This window comes from Amblyomma maculatum, chromosome 4 (assembly GCF_055883805.1).
Source record: "Amblyomma maculatum isolate TAMU_Amacu chromosome 4, ASM5588380v1, whole genome shotgun sequence".
In the NCBI taxonomy this organism is placed as follows: domain Eukaryota; kingdom Metazoa; phylum Arthropoda; class Arachnida; order Ixodida; family Ixodidae; genus Amblyomma; species Amblyomma maculatum.
Window position 1 is genome coordinate 201,584,412 of NC_139347.1, and position 14,969 is coordinate 201,599,380.

The 14,969-nt window shown below is 45.1% G+C and overlaps 1 protein-coding gene across 1 annotated transcript in view; it reads right to left on the minus strand.

Annotated features, from left to right (window-relative positions):
- Nucleotides 1–276: 276 nt before the first annotated feature.
- LOC146193999 (kelch repeat and BTB domain-containing protein 8-like) overlaps nt 277–14,969 on the minus strand; it is a 53,605-nt gene continuing 38,912 nt past the window's right edge. The window contains exons 6-11 of the mRNA XM_084600146.1: nt 12,802–12,918; nt 11,284–11,467; nt 6,268–6,468; nt 4,613–4,821; nt 1,306–1,585; nt 277–685 (exon numbers count right to left, since the gene is read on the minus strand). Coding sequence (XP_084456272.1) covers nt 403–685; nt 1,306–1,585; nt 4,613–4,821; nt 6,268–6,468; nt 11,284–11,467; nt 12,802–12,918 — 1,274 coding nt within the window. The 3' untranslated portion in view covers nt 277–402. The remainder of the gene's footprint in view (nt 686–1,305; nt 1,586–4,612; nt 4,822–6,267; nt 6,469–11,283; nt 11,468–12,801; nt 12,919–14,969) is intronic.

Below are 14,969 nucleotides of genomic sequence, written 5' to 3' on the forward strand. Positions count from 1 at the left end.
CGGACAGTTGATGCATCAAAGTTCTAAATCTGCCGTCTGCGATACAGTCCCTACGCCGTTCTTTTATAGTGGCCGTTGTGTCGGGATTTGAAAGAGCCTTTCCCAGGCCACTCACTCATATAAGCCGAGCAGGAGGCCGAATCATGGATTATGCTCATTTGTGGAGATCGGTGAGTGATTTGCGGAAGCGGGAATCAAACCCACCACCTCCGGAAGCCGGGGTGAGTGCTTTACCCAGGAGAGAAGTAAAACATCTAAGCTGAAATTTCAGTCCCAGATATTTCGTTTATTCAGTCGCACACTTTGCACACATTTTGGCAGTTGAAGAAGCATGGGTGGACAGAAAGAAGCAAGTTTTAAGCGCACAAACGATCAAGAGCAATGGCTCCATGGTGTGAGTGCCTACTTTCCAGCCCTCTGCACAGATCTCGTGTATTGTGCGTGCGCACAACGCTGCTGCTCTTGCTGCTGCTTCCGTTGTTTCTGACTCTGCTGTTGCGTTTGTTGGGGTGCCGTGGCTGCGGCGGGTTCGCTGAAGATTGAGGAAGGATGTTCGTTGATCGAGCGGCGCCACATAAGCCAGGGGTCCCCGTGACTCGGAGGATGGCCTGTCTGGGGACGGTTGGAAGGTGCGGAGCCGGCAGATGAGCCGCGCCCGGAGTCCGTTGCCCCGGGCCATCGAGCACTGCGTACGCGTGTAGAGTGATATGAAAGTTGGGAGCCGAGAGACGAACAGCACAGTTCTAGATCACTCAAGAACTATGTTGTAAAGACACATCGGCTTAAGAAAGTAAGGAAAACACATAACACTGCGCTTAAAAAAACCTCACTTGGGCATAGCTGGATCATGCTTTAAGAAAGCAAAAAAAAAAAAAAAATGACAGAATTTACGCGGGCATGCAGAGAGCGAACCAAGGACATGGTGCTCGGATTTTGTGCTTGTATTGGCTGCACGATTTGTTTGAACCAGAAAAAGCAAGTTAATCGTTAAAAATGCCTTGCAGTTCTGCCAACAAAGCTTGCGAGATTCTGGAAAGCTCTAGCAAGACACAAAGACTCGACAACACGCAAGATGAAGCGCTTCATTGTGTGAGTTGTGCACACCTTGTGTCTAGCTGGCGGTTTTCAAAATTCGCAGTTATGTACAAATGATCCCAGCAGCTATTTCGACGCGGCTTCCTGCGAATATCAAGCAGCAACCTTCGCACAAACGAAACAAGCACAGCTGATCCTTTGCTGTGTTGTTAAGCGGCGTTTTTTAGCGCGTTTCTCAGTGAAGGAGCGAGTCTCGGCCTGCTTCAGTACCTTCGTCCCAGGCTGTCGGGAGGATAGGGTGGCGGCTGCTCGGACTCGACGTCAGAACCTCCGCCTCGGGATGAAGCTCGGCGTTTGTTGTCATCGTTGTTGTCGGCGCCAACGTTAAGGGCCAGCGGTGGCAGCACGACGACTGCTGCTCCGCACAGCGCCTTGGGCAGCGGGGCCAGGTTCGGAGTGAAGGCGTTGGCCCCCGTGCGGTAGCAGGATGCGGCGCGGATGCCAGACTTGGTGTCCGAGGACAGGCCGCCCACCATATATACGCTGTCGCCTGAGCCGGCGCGCCCGTACACGCTCGCAATTGTTAAAGGGGACGTAAACGTCAACATCATCGTATTTCTTCCCAGTTAAGCCCCATGGCTTTTGTTAGCTATGTTATTTTATGCGGGGGTGAGAAGAACGCGTAGATTTAAATTCGGGACATTATGATCAAAAGGGACTCCGTGATAATAATCTGACTGCAGTTGGCCACGTGACCTGACCTCATTGATCTGTGTCGGGCGTCACCGTAGCTTGCTCGCGAAAATGGACTGCGGTTAGGAAAGCTACGTTTTAGGTTCTTCCTTTGTTTACAAAAGCTTCATGCTCGGTGAGACTTGCGGTATGGCGATTAGAACTCGGTAATTTTCGATACAGGCCAATTTCAACTGACCCTCAGCGTTCATTTAGAACAAATCGCACAGGTAGCACAAGTTCTGGGCTCTGGAACACATTGTAAAATACTGTTATGTACACGTTGATGGCAGTGGTCTTTAAGCTTCCGATGAGTGGCGATAAGTTGCTTTTATATCTTCTCCTGCGTTCGAACAACGGGGTTAGAAACTGCCAGAGAAAATTCAATGGTCTGCGTCTTAGAAAAGAAATTGCAGCCGATTAGGCTGTTATATAGCAAAATGCAAAATGAGTACGAATGCACGTCACGTGTAAATTAGCTTTCATTCCAGTTTTTGAGATCAGCTTTTCGCGACTAGGGTGAATGAGGACCTTAGTGGTAGCCCACTATGAACTTCGTAGACCGCTTAGGGCAATTTAAGATGGCGATGAGATAATGGTGTGTTTGTGTCCACTGCGCACGGAGGCAGTTGACGAAGACGATGACATGGGATGGGCATTGCAAGCGAGTGGCAGTAAAACACGTGGGGCAATCGGCGGCGCGATAAGTATGAAGTTCGCTTCTCATCCGAAACTGCAGAATGCGAATCCGCTGCGACTGATCTCTGTATAAGAGGTTAAAAGGTCGAGGCTTTCCAGGTACCTTGCCATTTCTATGTCCCCTGTGAAGCAGGGCTTTCGCACAAATGATCTTGAGGCAACTGTGCAGTATTGGGAGATAATTTTTATTAACATGTTGATACAAATGGTCAAAGCTTCCAATAAGCATTAATGTTTTGCCTCTGAGTTTTGTTCTGCGCTCATAGCGAGTAATTGGCAGTGCCACAGAAAACCAGTAGGGCATTTGCTTCAAAATTAGCGGAAAAACCTAGAAGCCTGCCGAGGAAGGACCTGCGGATATATTGACTACTATCGTGTAGTTATTACAGTACGTATTAAAATTACGTTCAAAATCTTTTGCCAAGAAAATACCCAAAATTTCTGGGTATGTTTCACAGCGTGTGCATCATAGTGCTTGGCACTGAGTTTTCTGTGCCCGCGCACGGGAGCAGACCCTGCACTGTGCAACATTAAGGTTCGGCCATTAATATACTTTTGTGTGCCGAACAACACTACGGGCTTAAAAACACGCCTTATTCGAGGATCCAAATTATTCTCGACCACCGAACGCCGGGTTTCCCGTATTAACACGCCTGTATAATAACGAGGCGAGCAACGAGAATTTATTGACTTTGCTGATGTGCCAACACGAACGGTCTGCGCCACTTGAGCTACGCATATTTTAGTAGGCCAAGAGGCGCAGCATATTGTAATGTTCTTGATGTCACAACATAATGTACTGATATAATGGTAGAGGGTCGGTGCACAAGAGCCAGGCAAGTTCATAACACACACATTCTTCTTCCTTGTCCTTCCCTATTGTGTCCTCATCTTCATCATCTTGTCCGTAAAAATATCTCCCCTTGTCCGTAAAAATATCTCCCCCCCCCCCCCTCAAGCGAAGCCTTGTGGACGAGTTAAATAAGCTGTTGTCAAGAAAACGGCACTTCTCCCTAAGCACCCGACAAAAGCCTCAGTTTTCGTCGAAAGTCAAAAGCTGGTATAAGTTCGCCGAGTCGTTCCAGGATAACACGTGGCCCAGCGAATTGGGATAACATTTTCTGGTGTAAGCCTCTATTCCTCAGAGGTCTTCAAAACCAGACTAAGCCACCGGGACGATAGTGGCTGTCATAGCCAACTTTCGATCGGTCTTGTGCTGCCAGTGTCCTCAGTCGGGCAATACAACGCGCCTCTTTAGCCGCGAAAAGAGTTTCCGCTATGTACGGATTGCCGGCAGTGAAATATTGGTGAATGGCTTCAAGGGTGTCTCGAGGGCAACGGGGACATAGGAGGAAGAATGGAGTAAAGGATGCGGTCCCATGTCTGGCTGTGTTGGAGGCATGTGATGAACGAGAGAACACAGCCCAAGTTTTTGTGGTCTGAAGTGATGTACATTGAAAGAATATTGGTGAGTATCCTGTTGGTGCATTCTGTTAAATCATTTGTTTGTGGATAGTAAGGGTCGAATGTCTGTAATGAGCTGCACAAAAACCGAACAGTTCTTCAATTATATCGGTTGTAAACTGACGGCTTCTGTCATTTACCACAACTCTCGGGGGACCATCCAGATGGCGGAATGCAGCCTGAAAACAGGCACTCGATAGGCTGTACCAAGGCTAAAAGGGCGCTGTACAGGCGCTGCCTGGTTCCTCTGCACCAAATCTCTGACCCTTTAACAGTATATTATGTTGTGACGCCAAGAACGTTACAATGTTATTGTACTATACTAGTTGAAGCAGAATTTAGGTTTTCGGCGCCTGGACGGAACATTTACCCAGACAAGTTCGGGTTCAGAGTAAATCAACCGCTTTAAACGAAGCTGAGGACATGAATATAAAATATGAAAAAGAAAAAAAATGTCATCATAAATTTGCTATAATTGACCTAAATGACAACAACAGAAAATTAAAAAAAATGTTAAATAATTTCTTTTCATTACATTGCAATTTTCTGATACTGCAGCAATAAGGTCTTCTGTCGTGACATGACAGAAGGCGATAGGAACGATGAGCGGCGACCAATACTTTACCTGGGCATCAGAACCCTAGTAACTTCCAGATTCCCATTTCTCAGCGATGCGGCTCACCGTAGGCGACGGTGCCGACGTCATGGTACCCCTGGTCGAAGGTGCCTTTCCTCTCCCAGCAATGCTCTAGGCAGGACCAGACGTCGCCCAGGCTTTCCAGCTCGTTGTCCCGCACCGAGCAGCCGCCGAGCGCGAACAGCCTGTTGTCCACCGCCACCAGCGAGAAGAAGCAGCGGGGCGTCGGCAGGAAGCTGACGTGGAAGTAGAATCTGCGTACGCCGTCTCCATTGGCACCCGAATCGGCAAGCGAAGGCAGGCCAGCTACTTATGTGGAAAACACCAAGCCTTAGTAATGCATATCGACCTTCGGCTACAGGTTAGGGGTGTAGCTTAAGTTAACACTCTTTCTGGACAGATGAGCAAACCACGACTTGGTAGAAGGAGCAATGAAGAAAGCGAAATAGGGAGAGAGAGAGAAACAAGTGTATCGTCTTCGTTAAAATGGACCAGGCAACGGGGTTGGATTGTTAGCCATGTTGCGGAGTTCTCATGGTAAGCCTTAGTAACTAAATGTGTTAAAACACGGGTAACGTTTATACTCGCCTTTCATATTTTCGTCTTTAGAAGTGCCTGCAGGTACTTCTTGTAAAGGCAGTATATCCAAGCGCATTCATGTGAGTCCAAACCTGTTGGGTCCGGGATCGCGGTGTCGGGTACTGACCTATAGCTTACAGGCGCCTACAGAGTACACCAGCAGTAGGAGGTGGAGGCGCTCAAGAAAGCCTCGGCGGAGATATAGTCTCGGAAATCAAAAGAGCGACTAAAATTTAATCAGTTTTGGCCGCTCCGTTGTATATGTAAATCCCAATCCTTTTCTTTGCATACATAAATCATGAATGTAGGGACAAAAAAATTACGGGGATGCACCTAACTCCCCTTACAAGTGGAAATGCGAAAACATTGGGAGTTCGGAGCCTAGTGCCCCTAGGAGCTCGTTCTGCGTTTTGTTACTTTTCCGACATGTACAAGTTAATTTTGCTTTATTTTCCTTGCTTTACTTTTATAACCGCTTTTAGTTTTTTCTGTGCGGCTAATTTAAATTTTTTTTGCCATATTTATTTTACTTTTTATTAATGCTTTTACCATTTTGTTGTTTATTTTTTATTTTTGTTAATATGACTTTGTTTCGCTTCCTATTCTGGCTAATGCATTTCTTTATTTCTGATCTTATTTCTTGTTTTTCGGTCTTTCTTTATTTTATATTTTCTTACGCATCCTCACCACAGATCGTGCTGACACCAGAGCGTCTCATGAGGTGGGAATAGCTTTCGCCTTAAAACTTGGAGGACGCTTAAGCTTCACCTTCGACAGCAGAACGCAATCGCATTAATGCGTTCCTCAATGCTACGTGCCTTCTATGACAGCCGTCTGTGAGCATGTACTCCGTGTAAGATGAGACACCGGCGATCAGTAAGTGCTCGGCCTCGTTGCCTGCTAACTGTCAACGCCAGCAGATTTTCCGCTCCAACATCGACGCCGGATTCTCTGAACGGCATTAGCAGGGTGATGCACAGCACGCTTAATCGATAAGGTGACTGCAGTGCCTATGTATGCGTTGTAAGAAAAACTGCGTTATCAACATCATAATCACCATTTTACTAGAGTCAGAATAACACTTGGTGATAAGGATAAGCGGATAAAGTGACCGAGCTCACTCGCACGTGACCGGGTCGAAGCAGTCAACGTCCGAGATGACCACGAGCCCCGCGCTTGAGTCGGTCAGTCCGCCAGCGAGCCACAGGCGTCCACCCATTTGCGCGCTTCCGGCTGCCATGCGCGGCCGACACAGACGGCACGGCAGCTCCCGCCACTGGCGCCGCTCCTCCAGGCTGAGCGCTTCCACTGTGGACAGGATCCTGTATGGCTCGCCCCATCAACGTCCCACTCACAGCAGGAGAACGGAGGACTTTCGTGCAGTGATCGCCACGTTACCCCAACATGCATGCTTAAGCTACATTCGTGATTTACCGCCACCAGCCAGTTCAGACCTTTTTGCTCATACAGGCTGAAGAACTAACCAGAATCCCTGTGTGATGAAATCGGCTACACCCGCCGCAGTAGCTCAGTGCTTAAGACGGTCGGCTAATGAACCGGAGTATCCGGGTTTCGAACTCAACCGCGGATGCTGCATTTCGATGGAGGTGAAACGCAAAGGCATCCGTGTGCTGTGCGATGTCAGTGCACGTTAAAGGTCCCCGGGTGGTGGAAATTATTCCGCTGTCATCCACTATTGTACCTGTTTCTATCTTTCTTCTCGCACTCCTTCTTTCCTTCCTTCCCTCACTGCGCGGTTCATGTGCGCACGGAGAAAGGATTTTTTTTTCTTTCTTATTATGGTGTATAACTAAATGACAAAAAGACTAAAATAGTGTAGTACTTTCCGAAAGGGAAGGTATTGTTTAGGCCACTCAATGTATGTTTAAACTGTGATCCTGTGCAGATAGTGGATTCTGTAAAAGTTCTTGGTGTCATGTTTTCAAAGCACTCGGCTTGGAATGATCATGTTGATTTTATTAGATCTAAAGTATCCTCAGCTATCGGAGTTATATCGCGCTTGCGCAACATTCTTCCATTCAAAATTAGGCTGTTGGTGTATAACTCTTATTCACATTATTAAATGTGAATAAGTTTAGATTTACAATGTGAATTTTTAAAATCGGCTACTCAGATTAGCCCAACGCCCAGAGCTCAGCTGATGATGACTAGATAATGTCATTTCGCTGAACTGCCTGTAAAGCAACAAGCGTTTGGAAGCTGAAACCATCGAAAGCAGTTGCCATTGCGTGGGAAGTTGAAGCCGACGAATAGAACAGGCATAGTTCGTAAACTTTGTACAGTCTAAAGACCAGAAAGGGCATGGAGGGCAAAAGAGACGTCGGCCTATATGGTCAGATTAACGCGCATCGACGATGAAGACAATACTTTTGCTGAAAATCGAACGGTTAAAAGGTAGAAGTCAGAATATAAAAAAAAAGCAGATGCAGCAGATGCAGATGCAGCCATTAAATCTTGGTAGGGAATGCCTTCAGTACACTCTCCATCTCTTCTAAATAGGTATATCCACATTAACCTCGATTTGTTTTCTTTTCCACGTCGTGAACTACATAATTTGTTTTTGAATAACATGGTTTAAGTTTCATTATGTATACATATTGCTGTTTCGTGTATCTTCTGGTGTTTCCTGATGAGCTTGTTTTTAAAATTGTATAAACTCTTGTGTTGCCTCCCTGCCAATAATTAGGATTGTAGACTCGTCAAGCTGCCCAAGGGCAGCTTTTTTCTACGATTCCTCCATCTGTAGTTTTAGATGGGAAATAAACTTTGACTTTGACTTAAACATTGACTTTGACGTTATTCCACAAGCAAAATGTGATGCGTCGAGACAGTCTTTATACGCGGATCCCACACGCTGGGCTTACACTTGCACTCACTTCCTAAAGCTGTTCACGGAGTCCCTCTGCTCGAGTGATACCGGTTTTTAAAAATGGCGACAAATCTTTGATCCAAAATTACCGCCCTATATCTATATTACCGGTATTTTCGAAAGGCGTAGAGAAGTTACTGCATGGTAGAGTCCTGTCATTTTTTAACAAGCATAATCTCCTTGACTTTCAGCACGGATTTCGAAAGAATCAATCTACAGAAACAGCGCTAGTTACACAAAAAGAAATAATAATAGATAAATTTCAAAATAAGGAGTGAGTTGCAGGCATTTACATAGATTTCACAAAAGCGTTTGATTTATTAAGTCACAAAACTTTCTGACATGAAATGGAAACCTACGGTATCCGCGGAAAAGCAATAGACTTAATGGAATCATACCTCTCCCATAGAACACAGTATGCAGACTTTAAAAGTTCCTTGTCTTCAGTACAGAATATCTGCACAGGAATTCTCCAGGGAAGCATATCAGGTCCGCTTTTATTTGTAGTTTATTTAAATGATATTGTGCATTGTGAATTTAATAGTACATTTGTATCCTACGCCGATGATATTTCAGTGTTCATCTCCGGGAAATCAGAAGATGATATTGAAGAAAAAGCAAGTAGAACAATTTATGCATTAAATACATGGACAGAAGCAAATTTTCTGAAGATTAATCCTAAAAAGACTAAAATAGTGTAGTACTTTCCGAAAGGGAAGGTATTGTTTAGGCCACTCAATGTATGTTTAAACTGTGATCCTGTGCAGATAGTGGATTCTGTAAAAGTTCTTGGTGTCATGTTTTCAAAGCACTCGGCTTGGAATGATCATGTTGATTTTATTAGATCTAAAGTATCCTCAGCTATCGGAGTTATATCGCGCTTGCGCAACATTCTTCCATTCAAAATTAGGCTGTTGGTGTATAACTCTTTAGTTCTGCCTCTCTTACAATACTGTATTATCGTTTGGGGTACCACTGGTATCACGAACATGACAAAGTTGCATCTTCTACGAAAAAGAGCCGTGAGATGCATTGCTGGTGTTCCTTATTGTTTCCCTACGACTGACCTGTTTTTAAAATACGAAATCCTGCCAGTCTTCGCTTTACACGAATACAGGCTTTTAATGAGCTTTAAAAGTGCTTCGCGGAGCAATGAAAATTACGTTGGTGGTTTGGCAGAACTTGCAAAAAACACCCATATTCTACAAAGCTAAGCAACTCGCGGGATGAACTGCAAATAATGACTGATGACCTAGACAGGAAAAGTAGAAAGGTAGGCTTGAAAATCAATATGCAGAAGACTAAGGTAATGTTCAACAGCCTCGGGAAGGAACAGCAGTTTACATTAGGTAGCGAAATACTGGAAGTAGTAGGCGAATATGTCTACTTAGGACAGGTAGTAACCGCAGATCCGGACCACGAAAAGGAAATAACAAGAAGAATACGATTGGGATGGAGCGCATTTGGCAAGCGCTCGCAGATTATGACTAGCAGCTTATCGGTATCGCTCAAGAGGAAAGTATACAACAGTTGCATCTTGCCTGTACTCACCTATGGGGCTGAAACGTGGAGGCTAACCAAGAGAGTTCTACTTAAGTTGAGGACAACCCAGAGGGCTATGGAACGAAAAATGGTAGGGGTAACATTAAGAGATAGAAAGCGTGCAGAGTGGGTCAGAGAAATAACTGAAGTTACCGACATTCTAGTAGAAATTAAGAAGAAGAAATGGACATGGGCAGGACATGTAGTGCGAAGAGAGGATAACCGATGGTCGCTGAGGGTAACAAACTGGATTCCAAGGGAAGGAAAGCGTAGCAGGGGGCGGCAGAACGTTAGGTGGGCGGATGAGATTAAGAAGTTCGCAGGGGTCAAGTGGATGCAGCTAGCACAGAACCGGGTTAAGTGGAGAAATATGGGAGAGGCCTTCGCTCTGCAGTGGGTATAATCAGGCTGATGATGATGATGATGATTCTACAAAGCAGAAATAAAGAAATGTGGTTAGTTCTTACACCTAGAGCATATTACTCAGAACAATCTATCGCTTACACACTGCCAGTTCTATTAAATAAATTAAACAAAGAAATGTTTGACCCTTTCCAGCATTCAAATACTGTTATTAAGAAATTTTTTCTGAACACGTTTGTGTGATGACGCTGCATGTATTTTTTTGTGTTGGTACTTTTTGCTTCTTTTTCAAGGTGTGTTATCTTCTTTTGTGCTATAATGTATAGTGCAGAATTCATTGCCGCTTGTCTGATGCAATGCCAATGTAAAAAAGGGGGCAGGACCTCTGTCAAGCTTCCGAGCTTTCAGTCTTGTCTCCTTCTCTAATATAGAGAAAATAAAAGGCTGATTGATTGATTGATTGATTGATATTGATGTCAAAGTTTAAATCGGGCGGCGAGGAATAGAAATTTTCAGACATCTTATAGTTGTGCGGAAGGAGACACACACACGACAGTCTGTGCCCTGTCGTGTGTCTTCTTTCGCGCAAATATAGGATGTCTGAAGTACTGCACCAACTAGGCCGACAACACATCTTACTGAATAGAAATCTTGTATATATAAATGCAAATTTCTTAGTAACACATACGTCCCTTGCCGATGAAGAAACACCAACGTAGCCACAAAGGGGATTTTTCTGATTGTAAAAATTGGCTGATGTGGTCCCTAGTGTGTCAGTTTACAGTGTGGGTGTCTCCTCGCCCACTGCTTGCTATGCCCGATTATAGGCGCCGAGATAAAAATGTTCAGATCCCAGCGTCTAGCTTTGGCTTTGACCTCGTGACGTCCTTTCATCTCCGGTACCACCTCAGTGTTGCGCTGGTGGGACGTGGTAAGGGACATCACAAAGCGATTCAGCCAATGGGGGACGCCGCAGTGGAAACGATCGGGATAAATTTAGGCTATTGGGGGCCTTTAACGTGCACTGACGTCATACAGCAGAAGGACGCCTTTTTCACTTCGCTTCTACCGAAACTCGGCAGCCGCGTCTCGATTTTCTGCATTGCATCGATTTTAGCAAGTGCCAGTGCATCAAGACAGTACCGGCGACTGTAAATGAGCACGCTTTGGTGGCTAGCAGTGTTGACAAAAACGGAGAAATTGCGGGAGCTTTAGGAAATTTCCGGATGCGTAAGAGTATGGGGAAGCAGCATGAAGGCGAAGCGAGAAGCCATTTCTCACAAACTCTTTCGCACTGCATGCGTTGCGCATACACCGGACAGTTGTGGGCGTTGTTGCTCACTCTCCGTTGGCGCTCCTGCCTCCGACGACAAACAGCGTGCCGTCGAAGCAGGCTGCCGCGTGGTGAGCTCGGCCTCGTGCCATATTGGGCAGCGGCTGCCACAGCATCTTGGTCAAGTCGTACGCGAAGCACATGCTGGTCGGTTCCAGTTTGAAGCGCGCCGTCTGGTAGTTGTCGTAGCCCCCTGCGACAGTGAGGATTATGATGTTCACCGTGCACAACACTAGGGCAGTAAAAAAAGGGGAATGTCTGAATCTTTGTGAATAAAAAAAAAGAAGGCACTGAGCCCCATACATTGAGGGCAATTCGAAGTTGGCTTTCATCTATAGATAACCGCAACTGAGCGCAAAGAAAGATAGTATTACAAAAAAACGCAGGTTTAATTTGCAAGCGGAAAAATGCTGAAAATTAAATGGCGGCATCTCCACCACCGAGAAGTTTCAAAAGGAGACTATGATGATGTGAAGAGTGCTTTTTTTTTTGTTTACCTCCTGCGCTCCTGCGAATCTTTGCAGATAAGCTATAACACCATTCGGTTTGAAACAGAGTCCTTTATTTCACCGATGTCACAGATTAGAATAAAATGGCAAGGAAGAAAAGTTAAATCTTTAAAATCCATTTCTTCAGGTGTTTTTACATCTAAACTATCAATATAGAGACAATGAGCCAAAGCTCGAGTTTTACGAAAATTGAAAATGGAACTAGAGGGCCCCCGAATTATTTCGGCAATTTGGAGTGTATGGAACATGCCCCGGATTTTCAGTGCAGGAAGCTTTCGCATTCGAGCTCACTCTGCCGCCGTGGGTGGAGTTCCTATCTCGCGCCCAGAGTGGCTACTGAGCAGTTCAACAGTTGTGCACCTGTAAATGTCTGCGTTCCATATGTTACATTCAACTTGAATTAGCGCTCGGCTTTTCACCAATAATAATGATCGTGTTCGACGGGTTCCAGTTTTCGAAGGGCAGTGTTGAAAAACTATAGCATCCTCTCATGAAAGGGCTACCAATACCAAATTTTGCGATGCCACAAATTTTAAGCGAGAGTTCTTTCCGACAAGCATGGCTAGGCTGCAACATTCCGTGAAACGTTTTGACACTCCTGAGTAGAAAAAAACAAGCGCAATTTCAATGAAATGGAAAACTAGAAGATGGGCTAGATGGTGCATTGCAACTTGACTAAAGAAAAAGCGCGCAGGAAGACACTCAAGAGAAGAAGACACAAGACGCGCGCTGTCCTGTGTCTTGTTCTCCTGAGTGCGCGTTTTCTTTAGTCGTTGCAGTGAAATGCAGTGGACAGGATTAGACGCCGTATTTTCCTAGCGAGTGTCTCTGGTTTTGTAGAGCTGGTAAATATCATGCTCTACGCGAAACCCATTGTCATGGCGTTGGACAATGCCTTCGGGCTCCGATAAAAAGCGTCGCATGTGCGATTGATTGCAGTGTACAGCACTGGCTTAGTCAAGATAGGAAAGAAAGTCGTCTTTTCTGTTTTTTACTATTCGCTTTCTTGCATTGTTACCTGTGATGTACAGTTTGTCGCCATGTAATATCGCACAGTGGTGGTGCCGGGGCATAGGAAAATTTCCAGATTTTTCCCAGAGGTCCTTCTCGATATGGTATCGAAGAATCTTGGTACCTGCAAGGGAAGAGGTGGGGTGCGCTCGTGAAATAAAGGAAGAGAGCGAAAGTGCGGCAGGTGAATATTTTTACTTTTTTTTTATAGAGCTCTTATCGCCACATATTTCCTGGTTATGTGACCACAATTGCCACTATCCGGTTTACGTCCGTCGTATAAAAGACGGGCTCGCGCATTCTTGAGTATACGTTGAACAGCTTACCCGACAGTATTTACAGATCGTTATCACATGTGAGAGTGATTTTCCCGCTGTGTGCTCTTGCCTGTAGTTATGTAACATGAATGCTTGGCTCAAAGCATGCCGATTTATTTAAACAACTGACATAACGCGTTTTTGGTGTGGATCCTTAAACTGAAAACAGATCCCAGGTCGGGAACGCTAGCCCACACAACAAGCCGTGTCGCGGAATGTAGAGCGCGCGACTCCCAAGTATATCTTAAGTAAAAGTAGAAGCAGCGCAAAAAACAGGGACAGAAGGGGACAACACAAACAAGAGGACGTACGACGAACCACCAACTAGCCCACATCAACATTTTGGTCCCAAGAATATTCCCGTGTATTGTATTGGATAACACCGTTTTATCGCGCTTACACGTGATTATTATAACAGCTATGGGTTTAGGCAAGAAACGAAAAGAGTGGCATCATGGGTCGCATCTAGTAGCAACGACCTTACTTAGCGAGTAGTGTTCACTTCCCAATCCACCGGCCGCGCACTGGACTGCTAGAGGTAGGTAACCAATAAGGCCGTGATAAAGCTTTTTTATAGGGGTTCTTCACGCCACGTGTCTCAGATATCGTCCAAAGACAATTCGCAGATAACAGGCAACAATAGACTCATGGCAGAGAGAGGGTAGAAAGATGGAAATTGAAGAATTCCAAGCAAAAAAAAAAAAACAAAGAAAAAACAAGTGCTGAGGGAAGCCCTCATTGTTGTAGCTAACGTTTCAAAACGAGAACCTGCTTTCGTTTCGGTTAGTTTGGTAGTTGTTTCTATACTACAAAGTAAAAAATGAATACCGATAGAGTCGTGCCCCCGTAAATACGATTCAGGGTAATATGGGCGATTCGAAATATGGACAGTTTTCCTGGGGACTAAAAATTCTAAAAATGTTTCATATTGTTAGTGTGACAACTTGCTATCCGGACAATGGATGAAAATGCATATAGGCCACAGGACCATACGCATTACGAAACGAACATTTCCTTCCTTCTATTTTGAATGCACCAGCAAAAGGCAGTACGGAAGTGCAAATGCCTCTATGGGGGAATTTTGTTTTTCTGGACTTATGGTTTATACTGCCGAGAGGCCCAGACGATTATTGTTCTGGTTTTCTGTACTGCATGGATGGCCATGCAAAAAAAGAAGAAAACTCTCTGCAGCTTGTGCAAGATTTAGCAGCCGTCAGCTAAATGGACCCGTCTGTACATTAGGTAGCCATTAATGGTGAATCAGCACTCGCAGCAAAAGACAATCACAGTTCTTTAATCGTAGCAGTTTAATAGCTTCTCATAGAATACATGTATTAAAATCGGCGGTTTTATGGAATCAAAAATCGCGCCTTTACGGATTGTGGCGACGCCTGTGGTCACCAACGTAAAGCGTCCAAGCTACAAACTGAGGTTTGTGATGAACAAAAAACCACCCAGTAACAAAATCAGTGAAACAGATGCAGTAATAAAATTTATAGGAATAAAAAACCGCAGGATTAAGTTAACAGGAAAAAGAAGAAAAAGCACCACCCTATCAAAACGAGTTTAGTGCGAATGCACTTGTATAATCATCTTAACCGAGCAGAAATCGCTTGTGCATCGCAGGCTGCCATAGCAATTTTGACGCCAGCTGTATTCAACCCACTGAAGCGGTGAGTGGGACGATGTCATACGCAACAGATCACCCTGGGGAAGAGTCTCTCCCCTTATCATCTCTGGTGTGACACTCGCTCGTATGGCCACGCCAATGAACCTGCATGTGGCGCGAGATTTCCCTTCATCATCATCATTTATTTTTCCCTTAAGGACCCCTAGGCGGGGCATTATATAAGGGGGG